At 36.0% G+C, this 22,616-nt stretch overlaps 1 protein-coding gene across 12 annotated transcripts; it reads left to right on the top strand.

Annotated features, from left to right (window-relative positions):
* Positions 1-2,836: 2,836 nt before the first annotated feature.
* Positions 2,837-16,425, top strand: LOC105039490 (uncharacterized). Of its 12 annotated transcripts, none has more exons than XR_012135798.1 (7): positions 2,837-3,465; positions 9,802-9,913; positions 10,036-10,207; positions 10,290-10,480; positions 13,780-13,904; positions 15,673-15,718; positions 15,995-16,425. XR_012135798.1 is itself a non-coding variant. In XM_073246527.1 (6 exons), exons 1-5 carry the CDS (start codon positions 3,041-3,043, stop codon positions 13,897-13,899), a joined length of 1,020 nt encoding a protein of 339 aa, XP_073102628.1. In that variant the 5' UTR covers positions 2,837-3,040; the 3' UTR covers positions 13,900-13,904; positions 15,995-16,425. The 12 variants fall into 12 exon arrangements, 3 of the variants coding, with proteins under 3 accessions (XP_073102628.1, XP_073102615.1, XP_073102613.1); XR_012135796.1 differs by having other exon boundaries at positions 15,573-15,718; XR_012135795.1 differs by having other exon boundaries at positions 15,570-15,718.
* The last annotated feature ends 6,191 nt before the right edge of the window (positions 16,426-22,616 follow it).

The following is a 22,616-nucleotide window of genomic DNA, read 5'->3' as shown; positions in this document are numbered from 1 at the left end:
GCACAAGTCTAACGTGACTTTTGATCGTACAAGTAGCAAACATGATCATCTATAAGGTTTTTTGCACTTGAAATACATGGCAATAAAGGAGTTTGTTGCAATGGGGTGCAAGGTAGAACTAGCTAAGAAGATGATAGCTGAAAGAGATAGATGAAGCAGATAGAGGCGAAGTTAGCAGTATTAGGTTGTATTAAATTATATTTATTTTGATGAATTTCTATTTATAATGCCATTGTATCATATATAGTTTGTAAACTTGATAACAATTAATTATTTAAGATGAAATTAAAAATCTTCGAACAAAAATTCAAATTTAAGTTGATTTTTTTTTTATTTTTTTATATTAACTATCTGTTATTATATTTCAACTATAAAAGAGATTCTTGACTCGAATGTAAATTCATCGAATCTAGTCCTAATCTAAACTTGAATATTCCTAGACCGATCTAAAATTCTTTTCATGGAACTAACCTAATCTGATTTGGTCAGCTAATGGATTGAGGTCAAATCCAAAATCATGATCAAAGTATGAAATTGAATTGGGTCAAGTCTTAGCATGCTAGGGCCCGATTGAACCTTCTTGCATCTCCAAATAAAAAAGTTAAAAACCTATGCAAAATGGGAAAGTTTAGAACAATATTGCAAATATGGGGGGACCTTCGATGAAATATTCGACAGTACCTCTTTAATAAAATAGACCTTCCAGGCCTGAAAAGACTATAAGTTCCCAGCCCTGAGAAGCACCTGCCTACAGACCATCCAATGCCAAAATCGACCAAAAAAAATTCTTGAAAAGCATCCAAGAAAAAATATTGAGACATGGTCAGAACCAAGATTAGGGTTTTCTTTATCGAGACATAGTCAAGATCAAGGTTAAGGTTTTCTTTCGATGGTTTTTGGGGTTTTGGGCTCAGATAAATAAAAAGGAAAAACTTTGGAAAGCAAACAAGACCAAGAAAGTAATTTCATTGGAGAGAAGAAAAAAGGAAAAAAAAATAAGAAAGTGATAGAATTGAAAAAAAATGCAGTAATTAGGGCTAAAATTAGGGTTAAGATAGGAACGAAACCTTCCTTGAGGACCTTAGAGTCGAGGGGTTGGAAGGAGCATGTGAGCATGGCGATGAAATAGCAAAGAATGCCTATGAAGACCATCACAACAGAGAGTGGGACAAGGAGTCCTTGATAGCCATCTCGAGGATCAGATCTTCCGTAATGAGAGACCACCTCGAGCTCTAGCTCTCTCGTCTCCGTGGGCGTCTCAATTTTCCCAGCCACCTCGATCGGTTCAACGATTAAATTTTCAGCATCGAGTTGATTTAGATTCGCTTGATGGATGGTGGAAATCTGATCGGAATGGCTAAAACATAAGCGAAAAATTCTTATATATATATATATATATATATATATATATATATATATATATATATATATATATATATATATATATATATATATATATATATATATATATATATGAGAGATATGAGTACAAATTTACTCAAACAATCCAACAACTTAGCTAGATTTACTGGTTTATCCCTTCGTTTAAAAAGTAGCATACTAGTCTCCAAGCTCATGAAATTCCATCATGTAATAATTACATGAGACTTTTATGATTGAATTACCTTTGTGTTGGTAAAATCCCAAATGATGTTATTTTATCTGGCATCATAAGAGAAAGTTAAGGTTTGGCTGGCATGCTTCATCTCCATAAAACTAGATCATTCAAGATATTCAAGCCATATTTTATGTATTTTTTTTCTTTTCTATCCAATAATGCCATTACAGAAGATTAGCCTCTTTCAAAATACTATGGATGGTAACAAAACTCATTTCTTTCAGCCACATCTCTAATCATCAATTTTTCTCTTTCAGCATCCCCTTAATCTTTTCTTAAATGTCTAAACATTGATTTTCCTATCTTCACTAGCCCTCATCACGTGCATACAAGCTACAACCCCATTGTCATTGCTTAGTCTCAATGGCTTTTTCATCATTTCATCGTAACTACTACATTGATGTCGTGGCTATTAATCATGCAAGTGATGAACATGATCATCCAGGAGGCACAAGTTTGACGTGACTTTTGGTCGTACAAGTGGCAAACATGATCATCTATAAGGTTTTTGCTCTTGGAGTACATGGCATCAAAGGAGTTTTGTTGTAATGAGGTGCGAGGTAGAACTAGCTACAAAGGCGATAGCTTAAAGAGACAGATGGAGCGGATAGAGGTGAGGTTAGCAATATTAGGTTGTATTAAATTATATTTATTTTGATGAATTTCTATTTATCATGCCATTGTATCGTATATGGTTTGTATTCTTAATAACAATTAATTATTAAGATGAAATTAAAAATTTTTAAACAAAAATTCAAGTTTAAGTTGATTTTTTTTATTTTTTTTATATTAACTATCTGTTATTATATTTCAACTATAAAACAGATTCTTGACTCAAATGTAAATCCATCGGATTTAGTCATAATCTAAACTTGAATATTCCTAGCCTGATCTAAAATTCTTTTCATGAAACTAACCTAATCTGATTTGGTCAGTTAATGGATCGAGGTCAAATCCAAAATCATGATCCAAATATGAAATTGAATTGGGTTAGGTCTCAGCATGCTAGGGCCTGATTGAACCACCTTGCAGCTCTAAATAAAAAAGTTAAAAACCTATGCAGAATAGGAAAGTTTAGGACAACATTTGGGGGAACCTGGACTTTCGGTGAAAAACGTAAAAATGGAAGGCCGTTACCAAACCAATTATTTCTCGGCATCCCTAGGGGTATTTTCATTAATTTATTCCCTGTTTATATAAGACATCCGAGAGAGCCAAAGAAAGGGAACGAAGAGAAGCGGGGCTCGGGGCCGAGGGCGGGGAGGGATTTGAGTTTGAGATAGGGAGAGAGGGAGAGAGAAAGTGTGTGCGCGCACGCGCGCGCGTGTCGAGACCGAGGGTGGGGAGGGAGAGGGATTTAAGATTCGTTTATACTCCTCCGTCCCCCGCCGTTAAATCGCTGCCGCATGCTGGCCGGCCGCCATGGTTTCCGACCAGGAAATCGCTAGCTGCGTCGAGTCCCTCCTCCGCCAGTCCGACCCCGCCACCGCTGCCGGCGCCAATCTTAGCGCCGTCGTCCGCCAGGTCGAGGCCAAGCTAGGGCTCGACCTCTCCCACAAGGCTGGCTTCATCCGCGACCAGATCGAGCTCCTCCTCGGCCCTCATCGCCCCCCGCCCCCGCCGCCGCCCAACCAACACCGCCATCTCCTCCACCCTCTCCAGCAGGGCCACCCGCCCCCCGTCTCCTCCCCTTTTCCCCACCAGCCCGGGCTCGACTTTCAGTATCCCCCTCCCCTCCCTGCCGCCGCCGTCGTCGCCGCCTACCATCTCCAGCAGCAGCTCCAGAAGCCGCCTCAGGCGGTCCCCACCACAGTCCGGCCTGCGGCCTTGGCGACCCCGAAGGAAAGGTGCCTCCTTTTAGCTCGTAATCCCTCCTTTTCCATTAGTTTTGCTTTATCTTGCAGTTATCCTCTTTTCTGTTGATGGAGATAGGTTAACTGTTTTGAGTCGCTGATGGAAATGTGTCTGCTTTACTCTTCTAACCGTGTAACCATTTGAAGTAGGTGTTGCCTTGTTTTCTTTTCCGAAGTCTTCTTTTCCATGGATGAAAATAGTTGGGTTTGTTCTTCGGGTCTATCTTCGCACATGAGCGATTGAGTGGGTGACGTGGAAAGCTGGAGATTTGGATTCTATTTCTAAGAAACTGAGGTTTTCTTTGAATACGAGAGTCATAATCTTCTGACTAGGCTCAACGTGATTCTGAGTTAATAAGTTCGTCTATTTATTTTTTTATTTATTATTGATCTATTTTTGTGTATTGCAGCTGTTTTGTGGGGATTTAATTCTTGCTTAACTATCGAATAACATAGAAAGAACAAATTGAGATGAATTGGTTACTTTTGTAGTTTGTGATCAAGAAATTTCCTCGTAGTTTAGGATAGTGGAATTTTCTCTTAGTTATCCCTTGAGGATCTGATTAATTAAACTTTTTTGATTAAATATTTTCATAAAGAATGTTGGGTGAAGAGTTCAACTTGGTAGTGATGGAGGAAGGGTGGGAGGGAAGGAGAAATTCTTTAAGTACAGCTAGATGGCAAGTTAATTTTTACGTGCAGGTACACTACAAAGAGTAAAGTTTTGTTGGTTTTCTATGATCTATAGTTGCATCCTACCTTGCTATGATTGTTATGTTTCAACCATTATGGCTTGTGAGGCGATACAAGTTACTCAACATCTGCACAGAAGCTGATTGATGTCTATCAAGATTCAAAAACGTTGTCTTAATTGGCTCGACATTTTTGATGTTTCATTCAATAAGCTGTAACCCTTAAACTATCAAGACTTAAAAAAATAAGTTGTAACTATAAGAGTACTTGTGCATATGTAAAGCTAAATATAGATGGGAACCTAATAGAGCGGTTACTGTCACACCAAGTGTGAAGCACCTCCATATGTTTGTAATCTAGGAAGTGCGGAAATGAGGTTATTTGTGCGCATATTTTATTTAATTTTTCAAATCCAAGCTAAAAGATTATGATACATCATTTGAAGGGGTTTGTTCTCTTGATCTAATTTGCAGTCAACAGAACTTTTGATCCTATTGGGAGAAGAAATAATTTTCTCAACCCGCTCAACTCAAATCTTAAAAAAAAAAAAAGATGGAAAAATTGGTGAAAGTAAGGTTTGATTATTCTAAAAATTGAGATACTTAACCTTCATTTATAATAGCAAGGTTTTATTTATCTTTTTGTTCGAATAGGACTAGCTTTTCAAAAATACTCACGACTAGTAGAAATAAACACGAAAAGCTAAAATTCTATAGAAAATATATCTTGACTCCTATATCAATTTTGTCTTTCGTCACTTCACTTAATTCTTTTTTGATTGGAAGACACGTTTAATCAAAATCTTTCCTAAAAGGAAAATTTTGGTTTGATTAGCCATTTTTTGTCCAAACAATAGAATTTGGTTCTGATCATTAGCTAACTAGCCCTTTTGGAGGGTGGCACCACATTATAGATCTTGAAAGGTTACTTGATTTGAAAAGAAGATAATCTCAATTGGACATTATATGGTTAAGTTATAGCTTCTAAAAGTTTGGTACACAATTCAGCTTCCCAATATAGCGGATTTTGCTCCTGAATTATGTCCACTCCTACTTGTAGTGACCAAAGTCGTTCACATCAAATCTAATAATCCTTCTGGATCAACTTTTTTCTAGATTCTATTCTTGAAAACATCTTAGTAATAGCCCTAGAACATCTCTTACCTATCATCATATCATGTGCTATCTTAAGTTTTTAACTTAATATGACGGTTACTATCATCCTAAATACTAAGTATTAGAAAGTATATTATACATTAGGAAGTACAAAAATAAGATCACAAATACATATGCCTCATCTAAATGCCGAGAAGATTTAAGCTCATATGTTGCAGATTCAAGCTCAAATATGTTAAACCTCATTCTAAAGGGCTGGATCTAATATGTCCATAGACCTGTTTTAACCTTTTTTCTATAAAATATCTTTGAGAAACATCTCGAACTCTTGTATGACTAAAAATTCCAAAAACTTTTGTACGCCTAAAATGAATTTCTGTGCTCTTGAAATTATTTAGACCATATTGTCAAATGCTTATAATTCTATAAAAATTGCAAAATCTAGTTTTAGTGTTAGCATATTGCTTGCCAGATTTTGGATTGATTGTCCATATATGCTGAATATATTGGCTATATTTAATTTTGGAGATGGAATGAGGCACTTTAGTACTTAAAATTTCAGTAATCATGATGTAGTTAATTAGTTACAAGGCCTAGGAAGCATTTCTAGGTCATGGTTGACTTGCACTTAGGGCCTTGATGGTTAGCCTTGTCATTGTTGTCTTGTTAGTGATTATTTCTTTTGATCTTGATAAAACTAGGCCAATTATTCGACCCAAATGCATTCATGAGTTCCAATGTTAGGTTTTCTGTGAGGACCCATGCAAATGTGTTTAGTTCGACATTGGTTGTATGCTTGGTGGATTGTGGATACTTATATAGGGCCATGGAATCTAAAGAATACTTTCTAACTAATCTTTTTGGATGAGGTCTTGGGTCATTACAAATGATATTAGTCTATATTTGATCCAAACGCTCGTGTGATTAGGAGATACTGTAGCATGGGCCCTTTTGCTATTGACCATGGATGAATCGTGGTGTTTGTGATTGGATTTAGACCCTTAGCCTGACAAGGACACTAGGCTTAAATGGCTATGCGAGGATCGATGCAACTGTTTGTTTAGCCCCATATTGGTTGTACACTAGGTAGATCTTGAATACTTATTACAAGTCCAAGAACCCAAACAATGCCTTTATGCTTGTGCTTTGGGGTGAGGTCCTGGTCGTTGCATTTCCTTTTATTAAGTGACTAGTATACAAACATGTGCCAATGCACATTTAGAAACAAAAGGTTTTGGAACTTATTAGCAATTTGAATGGTCTGGCAGTATGGAGTTTGAAAAGAGACAAGATTAAAGAATGTGGCATTTTTTTCTAGTTACTTTAGTATGCCATTAAAATTATACCTAGAGAAAAGCAATGGCAATTTTGGCAGGCCATCTGATAGGGCCATGACCTCAATTCTCTATAATATGATATATTGTTATGTGGGAAGCAAACAACATTTGGATCTTCACTCCTCTCGCTCTTAGTCTCCCTCTCTACCCAAGTCCCCTCCCCCTTCCACCCTCTCTCTATCTCTTTGTCCGCACCCTTTTCCAATTTATGAGTTGATAATGGCTTCCTATTCAAAATATTTCAAGGTAGGTGAACATGTTTGTTCTGGGCTATGCTTATATGTCTCATTTAAGGAGAATGTTTTAAGTTTCAAAAATATTTTCTTATAGATTCCATCTATTAACTTTGTGGGGAAAAAAACCTTATTAACTATGCAGCTAACAAATCTCATTTGTAATTCCAGAAGCTTAAGGAAGAAACAAAATTAAATCTCTCTTTCTCTAGCTCTCTCAAACATGCACACACACACTCTCATTGATGTACCTCAGTTGGTTTCAGTTAATATCTTGCCACCAACAAATTAATCATTCCTATCCATGTATGATAAAGAAAATCAGATTTTGATCCCCTTTCCTTTTCTATGATCTCACCTTTTTTTAAAAAAAAATTATACTATCCGTTAAGGAAATTAACTGAATAAGAGTTGATATCTCTCTTTTCAAGATGACACAAGATCAGAGCCTATATTTGTGAGGATCCATGCGGGCGCGTATTTAATTCCACATCAGTTATTCGCTGGAAATATTTTGGATACTTATACAGAATCAAGGAATCTAGATAATACTTTCTGGCTAGCCTTTTTAGGTGAGGTTCTGAATTGTTACAAATAGTATCAAGAGAGGATCCAGTCCATAACTTATGTGCCTTAGGAGATATTGCAGCCTAGGTTCATTGGGCTAACCAGAGGATGGTCATGGTGGTTATGAATGGATACATGAATTTGGATCTTTAGTCTGACGAGGATGCCGAAGCTTAAATGGAGAGAGTATGTGAGGACCCATGCGGGCATGTATTTAGTCTCATATTGGTTATTCGCTAGGAAGATCTTGGCTACTTATACAGGATCAAGAAATCTAAATAATATTTTCTGACTCACCTTTTTGGGTGAGATCCTTGGCCGTTACAATATTTTAATTTTCAAATCTTTGATCTTTGTCTTGCTTCTTTTTCCTTTAAATACGAAGGGGGTGATATTTTTAGAAAACAAATATTTGTCAACCATTTAATGGAGGTATATTAGAATAAAGAAATTTTTTTATTTAATAAATCAAATACTTGTATTTCAGTCATGATTTTTAATATTTAATTTTTTTAGGCATACATTGCATGTGCTTTGGTGCTTGTGGGATTACTTATCATAGCCATAATGTTTCTATGTAGGTAAATTGCTTGAGGATTTATTTTATGTACTTGTATAAATTAATGTATAGATTAATTTCTTAGTGATGTATAGAGGAAATGCTACAATATTGTCACTATTGGTGAAAAAATTGACATCTTGTTAATGATATTTTTAAGGAAGATGGGGAGGAAAAAAAAATCTTGTTGTTTTCTGCATATGCTGATCACAAGTTGATAAGAAAATATTCACTAGCTCTTTATCAAAAGCCAAGTTCTTTCTATTGCAAAAGCAAAAGATAACCAAAAGTTGCTTGATTTTTTATCGGATTTCAATAGAAGCTCATCTAAAAAAGACACAAAATTTGCTTGATGCTAACCTATATTACAGCATGGTTACCAAAATCAGGACTTAAATCAACATCAGAATTACCAGGATATAAATTAAGAGCTTACACAGTTTGGGTTTGCTTAAACTGACATAATCCTTCAATTTCTTAACCTCACCTAAGGTATCCCAATCATATAGAAGTTGTATTTAATGTAGAATTTTATTTTGAGAAAGAATTCTACCTTGACTGGACCGAAAAATATAAGCTACTGGTGGACTTCAAATGCTAATCAGAAATGTTGGACAGTCCATAAGTAACTCAAAGCACTTGTGTATTAGAATTCACTCCGCTTCTATGTTATCTTTACACCGGGATATACGAGTGACGGAGTGAGTCTCTTATATGACACACACTCTCTCTATTAAGTTGCAAGAAATGATGATTAACAAAATAGTAATTTTTAGTGTCATAATTACTCTGGTTAACCATTATCAACAATTTCTTTTTATTTCTTCCTCCTTTTTCTTTTATCATATGAATCGTTAAATAAAATTAGTGACTAGGATCATGAAGAGAAGAGTGACAATGTAATATTAGTGTCTCATACGATTTGGCTAATGATATGCTGCTGATTTCTGCAGTACAAACTATGGCAGTTAAAGTGGTTGTGCTGTTTGATGGTAATTGTGCTTGAAAGTAATAAATCATCCATATGAATATGGCAGGATCTTTTCTCTTGTTCATGTACGTGCATGTGTTTAGTCATGTGAAAATGGCTATACAACAATTCTTAAAGTACTCATGCGGCAATATTAATACATGTAGTGGTATCTTACCACTATGGTACAGTGCCATACTGATACACAGTGCACCTACTGGGGCAAGTATGGTAGAATTGAGATATCATACATGCACTGATATGTCTATCATACAAGGGTTCTATTGGTATCAGTTTCTCATTGATGCCTTCAATCCATAGTATCTAATATCTACCATTTCTTGCCCTCAATTTGGTGGACCTCCATTAATTTCTATTGAAAAACCCCTCAATAGGGGGAGAGAAAGTAGTCGAGAAAGAGGAAAGATAACATGGAATCACTAAGAAAATTAACTAGTTTATATGTTATTCACCCTGAATTTATAGGAATGTCTATTCTTACATACAAAGCAAGATAGAAGGTTTTGAATATAACTTCATTGCTTAGAAGAAATTCAACATTACATTCCATGTAGAAATTTCAAATTGGAATCATATCCTAAAATGTAGGTCACATATGATTTTCTACAATGTATGAATTAAGGAAAGACCTGAATCTATATTTCCTTGGTATCAGTTTTACATTTTGATCTTTTGCAAATCTAGTTTACATTTTTGATATTCTACAGGTGCAGGGGATAAGTCATATTGACTGGACCCATTTTACGAACTTGCATTGGACTCCATGCTTTCTACACATTTTGATGTCTTCTTTACTTCATCGTACTTGAGCTGATTTTTGGCAGATTTATTGCAGCGCTTCTACTGGAGTTAAAAGAAGGGGTGGCCCAGGGGGTCTAAATAAACTGTGTGGTGTTTCACCTGAACTTCAGGCCATTGTTGGTGAGGCGGCCATGCCAAGAACTGAGGTTCCATTTTCAACCAATTTTTCTTTGAAGCATTAATCTCTTCTTCTTTGCCTACTTGCTATGCATAGGAACTTATTGTTGTTTGTATATTTGGAAATACTAATCATGCTCATCCCACTCAGATCGTGAAGCAGCTATGGGCATATATCAGGAAAAACAATCTGCAAGATCCTAATAACAGGAGGAAGATCATCTGCAATGACGAACTTCGTCTAGTTTTTGAGACAGACTGTACCGACATGTTTAAGATGAACAAACTGTTAGCTAAGCACATCATTCCACTTGAAACCACAAGTATATGATCGGTTTTAAATGTACACTATATTTAAAGGCATGATCGCAGGGATGAAATTGGATCTACTTCTTATCCTTGCAGAGGCTGCAGAACCAGACTCTAAAAAATTAAAGACTGAAGATGTGGTTGGCGCAACTGAACCTGATGCTGGTCAATATCCTGTGGTTATTTCTGATGCATTGGCTAAATTTTTTGGTTCTGAAGAAAAAGAAATGCCTGAAACTGAGGCTTTTAGGCGTGCATGGGACTACATAAAGGCTAACCAGCTGGAGGTATCAATTATCTGCAATGGCTATGCATTTTTTGGATATTATTTTAAATAACTGATAACATATGTTCTTCTCCAAAGAATGGTGGTACACAAGGGTTTGCAGGTCTTTTTTACTTTAAACTGTGGCTAGTAGGCTTTGTTCCATGGTAGGGACCTACTTTACTTTATTAGAAGGTCTTTACCTTCTTTCCCTTTTCAGTGGGAAGCTCTATATCAGTAAATAGTTGTAACCAGACTTATCACCCTTTTTTTTCGATTCAAGACCTTTTTATTTTGTGTTCTCCATAATTTTTCATATGAAACAAGAGAGTTTGCAAAAATGTTTTGTAGGGAAGATCTGTTTCTTGACAGATAACATGCTGGAACTTTTGACCAGCCTCTTACTTGCCCTCCCCCCTTTTTTTATCATTGGGTGTTCTGATTATTGCATAGAATTTGAGTCATTTTTCAAGACCAACAAAATTTGTTATGATCATGACCACTTTTGGTAGCTGGTGAGTTTTAATTTATTAATCTTGTCTTTTCTTTGGATAACTGAGGGGCCCTCCATCAATGATTAGTGTAGCTAAACTTTAGGTATTGTTTGGCATCATTTTTTTTTTCCAGGAATAGGAAAATGAAAATTCTGCTTCTATTTTCTCGACTTTTTGAAAACGTAAGTATGTTTAGTATAGTTATCAAAAAAAAAAAAAAGCACAGACATGATGGTGGTGGGGACAGCAATGTGGTTGCGGTGCTGGTACTGCAAAATATTAGGTTCTTATTTTGAAAATATCGAAATTAAGAAATTTCTTATTTTCATTTTTCTAGAAATAATGTTAATGACTTTTGAAAAAGTGAAAATTGAAACAATATCATCAGACATGTTTTTTGCCTCCAGTTTTTGTGTTCTTATTTTCAAAGTAGAAAATAAGAAATAAAAGCGATGCCAGATAAAGGTCCTTATTTTCTAATATTGTAGGAAGAACTAGTTTGAAAGTCGTAGCTTTTTGAAACTAAGGACAGATGTAAATCGTTTCTAAATTTTAAATCCTTAGAATTAGATAAAATCTCTAATGTCTTCTTCTTCTTGTTCTATGCTGGGCAGATTCCATGTATTTGATCCAAATTTATTTGGATTTATGATTCACTTATTTGATATTTTAGTCTAATAAGGAACCCACTCGTTTTGGATTAACATCAAGATTGGGGTTATGTTGATTTTGTTGTCATCCAGCTTAATGCCCTCCATTTTGCCACTGGCCTACTTTGCATGCTGGGGCCCTCAGTTCTGTAATGTCAATGTTCCCTTTTCATGTGTTTCTTAAATATATCTGCTGTTGCTTGAGGCTTTTTATAGAGGCTGGGCCATTTGTTTGATATTTATCTAGTCCTTCAGAGACTGATCATTCCTTCAACATTTACCATGTCATGTTCTCTGGCATATTCTTTCTGTAAGGCTACTGATTGCACCATTGAAAATCCCCCTTTAGACTTTGTTGGAGCAGATCTACTTTGCCATTCACGGAATCTGTTTGATCATCTTTCATTCACATTGTGCATTTTTAAGCCTCTTATATCATTTTCTGGAGTCAATCCCTTACCTGTGTTCGATTTGGACTGATGTACCTTCTATTCTCCTTTTTGCAAGTGCACTGTGGGTTTGTTGGGCAGTATAGAGTCCTTAGCAAGATCTGCTGCACTGGTCATTACCGTGCATACCGTACGGTATCAATATCAAACCGGTATGCAATTTTGTACCATACTGATACTTGGTGTGCCTTCCCATCATGTACTGTATTGCGTACCAATGTTGTAATAAAATGGTATCAGTATGGGATCCAGTACTGAAATAGCAAACCTTGGTCATTAACTTATACTTCTGCATATGCTTCAGTGCTGCCCGAGTTTTATTGTATTTTAACAAGGTTTCAAATGCTGATGCCTGTGGTTGTGCTGCCCGCTGTCCGGTATGGCATGTGGCACGCATGCTTTGGTCTACAGAGGTTAAAAAGAAAATTTGATACCTTTCTTAACTCAAACAAAAATATCCACATTACTTTATTTAGATTTTAGACTGTTATTTGAAATCTGAAACTAGTTTAGACTTGATATTATACCTTCTCGGCAAAGACAACTACTAGTTATATATGGGAATCTGCTATAAGTTTTTTTTAGGTTTCTAAGTAATAAAAATCTGTAGCTTCTGCTGAACTTATGAAGTTGGATGAAACCTTTAGTGCTCACCACTAGTTTTTGCACTTAACATGTTCATCTATAAATTCATCTGTTTTATCTGTACCAGTCGATGGCAATGCAACGATCACATGTTTCAATCTTTTCCTAATGCTCTTACTCATTTCATGAATAGTAACAATGCAATTCTGTAACTTGAATCACATATTATTTTTTTATGACTTTCCTATGCAATAGAGATGGGGGCATGGTAATCAGGCATCAATTTAAAACCACTGATCTTATATCATGATCCTCTTTGGTCATGATCTTGCATTTATAGTACTTGCAAGACCCATCGCATGTTCTTGCTTTTTTTTTTTCTCTCTTTTTTTTTTTTTGAACCTGGGATCTCTCCCATGTGGAGTGGGATGCCTGGCTAAACAAAGTCTGGGTGGCACGGGACTGATATATATTTCTAAAAAAATCGATCTGCTATCAATTGTACTAGTATTATGCTTTTATTTAATTGAATTTAGTCATGAATCTTTTAAACGCTTCATATTTGATGTAAAAAACACCAACTCTAACGAGGCAATAGTAATAAATATTATCAAAAATGGGCAGATATACTTCTAAGTAATCATTTGAAAAAGTGCCAACGGTTTGTTTAGGGTCCCAGTCTAAGCATCAAAACTTAAAATAACATAGAGAACATGCATGACCCACATAATCGATATATATGGGTTCATATGAATTTGATTATGTTAAAAATATTTTCTTTTGGTCCTTAAAGAAGGGCATAAACATTTGGACTTTGATATTGTGTATTCAGACCATGGAGCATTAATTTGTATTATGTTGGACAGTTTTAGGAGTAATGTTGCAGGGCTCATATTGGCTTCTGATACTATCATAGACACTATCTGTAAATGCAAATGTTCACATACAGAAACACACATCTATCTAATCCAATAAGATATCCCCAGATATTATTCTATAAGTTCTGGTTATAAACAAGTCATCAAGATCTTTTTATCTGGGTTTCTGTTGCCTTATTTATATTATTATTATTTAGAGTACTTTCAATCCTGCCCCTCTTAGAGTTGGTTACTATCTTATCTTGGAGTGTGTTGCTTCTTGTAGGATTCAGAGAACGCATTGATACTGTGTGACCCTAAGCTTCAAGAACTTTTTGGATGTGAAAGCCTTCCTACCTCAGGATTATCTGGTATGCTGGCCAGCCATTTAGTCAAACGGTCATGACACAGGTGACATTAACTGGTTAGGTAATCTGTGCCTCTATGCATTATCTTTCTATTGCATCTTAATATGACACTTCTTTCTCTAGATACATCACAATATTCATTTTGCTTGATTTGGGATAATTTTGATGTGTCATGAGATTTCTGTCTATTTTTTTCTTTTGGCTTAATTAGTTGGAGGCCTGTTATGCTTCTACGACAGTTGACTTTTTTAATTTATTTAACTGCTCCCGGATTCTGGGGACATATCTGGGTAATGTGGTTTAAGCTTTCCACTGATCATTCTTGACATGGAGTAGGAAAAGGCTTGGAGCCTTGGTTAATTTCATGATGAAGCTCACGACAGTGGTGATGACTTGTGTACCATGTGAAAAGTTAGCATAAAGATGATTCTGTGATTCTGATTCAGTGATGCAGCAGTGTTTTTTTTAAAATATATATGGCATGCCATGATATGCACGAGTCATTATCTTCTGCATATGATTGACTAGGCCACTTATTCTGGCACAAGTTCAGTGTCTAAATTCTTTAATTTGGCTATCTGATATCTTGAGATGTCATTATGGATATGCATATGTACATATGATGCATAGATTCGTACATGCAGGTGAAAACTGAATTCCTCTATCTAGTTAATAGAAACCAGTGTTACCTTGTTGCAGCATAAGGTGTCAAAAATGTTCAAGACCCGAATAATACAAACTATGCATTCATTTTCCAACTTCAAGAATTCTTGTTGGTGAATTTATGGCTGACCTGATGGTCTGTCTTTCAGACCAGTTGTCAGGCAGGATCATAGTTCAAGTCATATGCTGGAACCATGTAGCTGATCCTTGATTTATTGTGTTTATCTAGAGATACGTGTTTTTGGCTCTGAATGCTGCAAAATAAAGAAAGTAAATGAAAACAAGTCTAGTAGAAATGAGAATACTTAGATGGATGTGGTAAACATAGAAAGAATAATAAAAGCTGAATACATTAGAGGAGCTGTAGGAGTTGCACAAATTAAGGATAAAGTGATGGAAGATCAATTGAGATGGTATGGCTATGTACAGTAAAGATCTGAGGAGGCTCCACTAAGGCAAGATACTTTGGTTCATATTGAATGTTGTAAGAAATGGAGGGGAATAGTTAAGGTAACATGGATGGAGATTGAGGACGTATATGGAAAAACTTGGAATAATATCAAGGATATTTCTAAATAGTATTACTTGGTGAATGAGAATTTATAAAGCCAATTCAAGTTGTTGGAAAAATGTTAGATTGTCATGATTATGGATTTAAGGGGCATCTGATTTGATGGTTTAGTCGGTACAGGTTTAGTTCAGATTTCAAAACCTGCTTTTTCTAATTAATTAAGTTTGCTTAGAATAGTATGAGAATGTTGCTTTTTATTGATCCACACATTTTGATATCACAGTTTCATAAACTGTTATAGCAATAACAAGGTCCGCATCAATTGCTAAGGAGATAAACAGTAACGTGACAAGTAATATTTCAAATGAGATCTAGAAAGAGAAGGACAAGGAGATAATTGCTCATGGAATTTATGGAATGGAAGCTTCTGTTAAAACTCCTTAATTTGCTCCTTTTTCTTTTTCATATTATACCGACAATAATCTATCTGGTTTATTTTGTACCAGTTCACAATACACTTTTGATTTATTGTAGTAGGTGACCGTGGTCATGTTATTGACTTCTGTGGTGCAAGTTTTGTGTCCTCCCTCTGACAATTTCAGTTTTTTGGTCATATGGCTTGCTTGTGCCGGTTTAGGACGTTTCCATATGCAATACTCTGCAGGACCATCAACTAGATTCAGGTGATTAACTTTCAAAAATCATTTTAAGTCGGTTAGTTTGTAAGAATGGAATAGATGACTACATTTGTAATTTAATTCTCAAGCTTCTTTTGTGATAGCTACATGAGGGCGACGATTGGCACGATGTTTATGTTCATTGTGAAATGGCTTCTATAGCCGTTTGCTGGGTCTATAACATAGACGTGTTGTTCTTTTTTTACCCAAACTGATCATTTTTCTGTTAAAATGACCAAGACCCGAACAAATTATGGGCTGCTTTTGCTTGTTTGCTTGCAGATGTGCAGCTTCAGTAGCGTCAAGTTTCTTCTAACAGTACAGAATAGAAAACTTGATGAAGAAAAAACCGTTTTGTTATGTGCTTGATTGCTTGTATGTGATTGTGTTAGCAACAGTAGGCTATACTGAGGGCATTCTGTAATTTATTTTAGGTCAGTGTTGTTGAAAATGATGTTAGTTGGTGTATTGTTCTGGAATTCTGTTAACGTCGTTCTTCAGTTTCCCTTACTTTCAAACTGCCTAGAGGAAAAGATTTGAATCCAAGTTGATACCGGATGGCAACTTGAGTGTCTTTGCCCCCTTGAGGTCAGCGTTTGATGTAACTGTTTTGTGGCATGAGCACTGTATGTCTGCCTGTAACCTGGATAACTCAGGAACATTACCATTACAGCCAAGGATAAATCTGTCATCTGGCTTGTTTGTGAAGCATACATCGCTTTGCCTCTCATGGCATGTAACTTTGTGATGTCTTATGTTACCCTCCTTGCTGACAGAATAAAAGAAAGCTTAAACTCTCATGCATGATATCATCTGTAGTAGCACAATGGGGTATAATACATGAAGCAGGAAGCGCAGGGTAGTAAATATTATTTCCACACTTCAATATTTAATTTTCAATTGTTTTCTTTTTGACGAGTTGAAATGAATGCCACAAATTCTTTAGCATCTACGATCACTTGAATTCTAGTAAAAGATAAAACGTCAAAAGCATTCTGAATTGAAAGCAACCAGTTGTATCTAGATTGTAACTCACGATTGAATTCCAGTGGCAAAGAAAGAACATCTAAGATTAGAGGAGAAATGTGTCTCTGCTCGCTAAATGGAAATGCTGTCGATGTCATCGATTGTTACCATGTCAAAATTGTGGGCTATTCTTGGCAGCACGGTGGAGGCTTTATTCCACTAGCATTGACGAATGAAATGATCATTTGCGGTGGTGGATCCAAATGACCTAAGAAAGGGCCGGGGGTCTTTGTTTGGAGTGGATTTTCTGTAAACAATCAATTTAATTAGTAATTTTGCCATGAAAAGAAAGATCAGCATTACTCGGTAATGAGGTGAGATCACATACATTTTTTTTTTTTTTTTTTTGTATAAATGGATGTTCATATCAATTTAGCATGAGTATATCTTAAAGGATCAAAAAAAACAAAATGTTCTATCAGTATGCTTAGTCATATAGAAGGTGATCCAACCAACGGTGCTATTCATCTTTCGAAAAATATGTTGAGCAAAATAATATTCATCTTTCGAAAAATATGTTGAGCAAAATAATTTATATTTTCTACTTCTTGGCGGCAAAAAAGGAATAAGCCGGTGAGGTCAGTGGAGAGTCTCGCATCACCTCCTCCTTCAATACCCAAAAGGGGAAGAGAGGACATGAGAATCTTCCCTCCTAAAAGACTTGCACAAACATGAGTCTTTTACTTTGATTCACAAAGATGAATTGAAGGATCCCTGCGCATCAAAAAATGTAAACTCTAGCATGACACTTTTGAAACTCTTGGGGGCGCTGAGTGTTTTTTTTTTTTTTTTTTTTAAAAAAAAGAGCTGCATATCTGTTATTACATCAAAAGTTCACAAGCTTGAAGCAAATAACTCAAAATTTATGAAGATCCGATCCATTTGAACCTCCAGTCACGTTTCATCTGGTGACACGGCAAATACATAAGGATCGTGGTTGCTTCTCTACTTTGTACCAAGCAGGAGATCTTCTCAATCGAGTGTTTATTTAAAGCAAGACGAATAAGTGGCCTCCTTCGATGCAATGTTTCTATTCAAGTCGTATAAATTGAAGATAAAGTGCAGAAGCCGGTCTTCGCATCAAGCTTCGGAAGTATCCTTTTATTATCACTTAACTTAAGTGCAAGTGGATGCTCCAATCGTCACTTTTGCACAAAGTCGATGTTGCTAGCTTCCCGTTTGCTAGTTTAATAGCTGGCTACTTGTGAGATGGAGGGACATCGTAATTTCGGGCCATGACATCAATGATCTTCACTCGAAAAGGATGGTGCAAGAATAAAATGAAATATAGTTGAATCATTCAAAAACATGAGGGAGCCGGGTCCATTAACAAACACATAAATCGGTTTGATTACGGGGCACTTTAGAACCTCATCACAGAAGAGATCTAAACCTGACGAAATAATTGGATGCAGTAATTTATTCTCTATTTACTGCTAGATAGGAGTGAATTTTAAAGAGATCGGCAATGCTGACTTTTTTCATGCTATTGCACGGTTACTTCGATTAAAATTAGCCATGAGAATTGAGATCCAACCCTTCCCCTCTTTTTTCACGAAATTAGAACCTAAATTGTGCTATTTCTTAATATAAAAAATTACCTGAAATTAAACTATGGAAACACTAATTCACTAGCGATTGTTTGAGAGGCGTGCTTGTCTTGTAATTCGAGGATATTACGCATGATATGATTTGTTCTCTCTAGGAAAAATGGTAGATCGTTTCTATGACTTAAGGAGTTCTATCTTGAATATAGAGCATTCCTTCATGAGTCAATAACCTCTGATCAACTTAGGGTTGCAGTTCATCTTGGTTAGGTCCAAGTTCAAATCCAATCCAAGCCGTCTCCAACTCCGGTTGACTTTGAGTGAAACCTCATATTTAAACCTGAATTTGACCCGTTGCTGTGCCAAGTCTTGGTTGCAACGCGTCTTCTTATGGCTGGGATCAAAGTTGAGTTGTAGGAGTTAAACTAGACATTTGAACTAATGTTACATTGAAAAGATTTGTTTGACTAATTACAAATAACCAACGTCTCCATAATCACGCTGGAGCCTGGCTGACTCAATCCATTAGCGATTTTTTTTTTTTTTTTTTTGACAAAAAAGATATGGTGAGATCCATTCGCGTGTTAACGGCTTGGCTATGTGTTGGAAACAAGTGGGTTCGGATTATTATTATTATTATTTTTTTTTTGCCTCGAACCACCTGCACCCGCGCATGGCCCACCACTATAATCATTTAAGATGATATTTTTCTTCTTTGGAAACTTCCCAACGAGAGCCATGGACGAAAGGAAGCAAGCAACATTCTTGAGACCCGTTCTACTTTCAAGTCCTTCATTAATATTTTACCAAAAAAGAGTCCTTTACTAATAATTTACCAAAAGAAAAGAAAAAAAAAAAAACTTTAGCTGATAGAATCTCAACAGCAACGCAAGGCGCGCCCAAAACCACCCCAGAAATGAACCTTTTTTTCCCCTCCACAATGACCTGCAAAAGTTTCTTTATTTAAAGAAAAAAATGGACGTGCCAAAAGTCTTCAGTCTGCCCCGTACTTTTTCCCCTTCTTTTTTTATCCACGCCACCTTTTCGAAACGCCGCTTTGGCTCGTGGGATGACGGCAAATTTACTCGGCCTCGCTTTCCCACCTTCACCTCACCGACCGCGCCGGAGAGCGACGTGGGCCACCGCGTACTCGTCACCAACCAAAAAAGGGCCCCACAAGGGAGGGAAGTGAGCTGCCGACACGTGGGCAGCTTTGCCTGCCTTAGGCCCACCCTACGCGACGCGGGCCGAGACTCCCGCCGCGTGGCACGGGCCGAGACTTTTGTTCTCTGTCATCCAAAGAGACGCCGAATGAAGCCCTAAACGTCACCCCAGCTTGTGCAGATGGGATGTCCATAGTACACCCATGCTTTTGAGGGGGCGAATTGAACTAGTCTATCGTGGTCCCCGATGTCTGTTTTTTTTTAGGTAAAAAGCGTGGTCCAAGATGTTTACCCGTTTAAGTCAAGGGTCGCGAGAAAGATGGATTCACCTTCCTTAGCGCAAATCATCGTCGAGTCGCACAAGGAATGCTTTGAGATCTGTGCAAATAGATGAATGAAAGAGTTTGAAATGTTTTGAGATCCGTGCGGAAGATTTTGATGTAAAATCCATCTTGCATGCTTGCTCTAGTTGATTACAGAGATGAAGTAATCCTCCGTTCCAGAATATCTTAAAGTAAAGACGGATAAAATAGCAACTTCGATCTCTGTCAAAAAAAAAATAAAATAAAATAAAAAGATGAGTTTTCAATAATCTGACAATCGATACACATCATATCCATTTCAACTCCAATAATCTGACAATCGATACACATCATATCCATTTCAACTCGCCCTTCCCACCTACTCCAAGTTAAAAACAAGGAGTAGTCCATCTTACCGTAAAAATCAGACCTCAAACTAGTTAGATCAAGATAGTCATTATTTCCAATTGCATTTGATGGCGCAGATTGGAACAAATAGTACTGAATACGTTCTCCAAATTAACTTCATGCAACTAAGCATTTGGCTTTTTCAAACTGCAATGTTTGGTTGAGGTGTAAACAACTTATTGGCCATCTTTTCGATCAAGTGAGATAACAAGTTTGATGTATGGGATGAAAACCAACTCATGGATTCTTACCAAAAAAAAAAAAAAACTCATGGATTGAGACTCCGGTTAGTGGTCAAGCTCGGTCAACCTAAGCCGCAAGCGCCTCTCTGGAAAAAATGTGCATGCAATTTTATCCCATCTTCCACGGCAGGACCATATAAAAGGATTGCGAGAAAAACATGTCAGATGGTTAAAATGGAACTCTCTCCCCCTTCCTCCCCTTTGAGGACCTTAGATCAGGGGTGGCAAGTTCAGAATGGCTCAAATGGGTTCTTATAGGAAAACTTTCAATCTAAATGGGACCTATTTATAATAGAGCTAAAAAATATAAATCCATATTCAACTTATTTATTTACATAATTATGAGCCCATCCAAAAAAACCATTTAATTTTTCACTTATTAATTATATATGTAACTAAAAAACAAAATAAACATAGCCATACAAATATGACAAAAGGAAACATACTTAACCTACAAGTTGTCATCATAAGCACATGCGAATTAGAAATTTAAGATGCATCAAAATAAAAATTCAACTAAGGAGCTAAAATGCAATGATAAGAATAGAGTAAATTACAAGTGGTAGTTTCATGGGCTAATAAATTCATGGTTGCTACTTTGCCAGCATCTTCCCGTGAAAGTGATATGTGTAGAAAATCTTTAGTGTCCAAATTGAAGACACTGGCTAATCTGGATCGCAATCGATTCAAGAATCGACCACCGACCTATGCATCGATCGTCGACTCTTATTTCTCGTAGCCACCATGCTTCAGCCGTCAATTTCTGCTTCATATTGGCCTCTGCTTTGATCGATAAATTTGAAAGAGTTGATCATAAAATTTTATACATCCTTTCAAATTATGTGATTGCTAGGAGCAACTAGCCACGAATCGGATAAGGTAACTACAATCGTCAAATTTAAAAAAATTAGATCAGAAATTTCGAAATGTGATGTACCCAAAGAAATTGGGATAGTCTCCCACAATTCTTTTTTTTTTTTTACGGTTCTCATCTTAATTTATAAATAGAGATAATTAGAGGACCCCAAGGTACGTAATCTCTCTCTCATACATTCTTTCCTATATGTTCTGCAAGTTTCTGATTTGAGCATCGGAAGATCCCTATCGGTACCAACTCCGATCAAAAATTTGTTTTGCAGGTCTAATGGCAATTATCTTGTTGATCGTCATCCTATTCCAATCAATCCGATCCAAATCGAAAATATGTAGCAATAAAAAAATAATATTACCATCCATGCCACACTTCAAAATCGATATATTTTAGTTTAGATAATCCATTAGGCTCAACGGCTAAAATCAGACACATCTATTTTATAAATAAATTGATTTTAGATCGACTCATTTTTCTACCTGAATATAAAACTTATTTATTTTAGATGGTTATTGTGATTAGTGGATGCCGGTTAGGTTTTGCCATTTCTATTTTCAATAATATAAGAGAGAGCAAGTAATTGCAATTTGATTAAGTAGTTATCTATTTTAGCCCTAATAACACTCTTACTTGTTTAAATCCTTTAATGCCTCATCTTAGTCAAGGATAAAAAATTATAAAAAACTCTATTTAAATTTATGCAATATTACACTAATGTAACCATCATCATAAATTACCACAATTACATATGATGTTATCATGCTACCAAAAATATATATTCTTTAATCAAATTTGTTTACCTATATTTATGTTTAGGCGAGCGTGTGAAGGGCAGTGGATTTTCCTATTGCTTATATTTCCAAGGCGGCATATAAAATTAATCAATATCTTTATCCTATAATATTCGACTTTCTCTTTTCAGTCTCTATATCATATTTTAAACAGATAGAAACATCAATGGAATATCTACCAAAAAAATGAGTTTACATTTTTAAGACATAATTGAAAAAAAATCATGATAAATGAAGACAAACCAAAACATATTATTGATTGGACAATGTTATGCACATCAACCAATCTGAAACCAATATGCTTACAAAAAAAAAAAAAAAAAAAAAAAAAACTGAATCCTATGCCCTCATTTTTCGAATAATCAACCAAACATGCCTACGTAAAATGGCTAAGCTCAACCTTCAACAAGAGTTATTTAATATATCTAGAATCATCACATATACAGTCATCAATACCATCCAAAGCTGTTCCAACTTTCTATGATTAGCTTAGATCTACAAATTTCTTGGTTCTTGCTTGCAGTTAATCTAATGTCAACATCTTTTATTTTTTT

This window comes from Elaeis guineensis, chromosome 1 (genome assembly GCF_000442705.2).
Source record: "Elaeis guineensis isolate ETL-2024a chromosome 1, EG11, whole genome shotgun sequence".
In the NCBI taxonomy this organism is placed as follows: Eukaryota; Viridiplantae; Streptophyta; class Magnoliopsida; order Arecales; family Arecaceae; genus Elaeis; species Elaeis guineensis.
The sequence above is the reverse complement of the archived record's forward strand: the minus strand, read 5'-3'. Positions and strand labels throughout refer to the sequence as shown.

Bases quoted from the DNA above. Each gene is read 5' to 3' on its own strand.
- LOC105039490 (XM_073246527.1), top strand. From the start codon at position 3,041: ATGGTTTCCGACCAGGAAATCGCTAGCTGCGTCGAGTCCCTCCTCCGC. The intron at 9,914-10,035 runs GTTCCATTTTCA...CATCCCACTCAG, and splicing joins CGGCCATGCCAAGAACTGAG to ATCGTGAAGCAGCTATGGGC. The intron at 10,481-13,779 runs GTATCAATTATC...TGCTTCTTGTAG, and splicing joins TAAAGGCTAACCAGCTGGAG to GATTCAGAGAACGCATTGAT.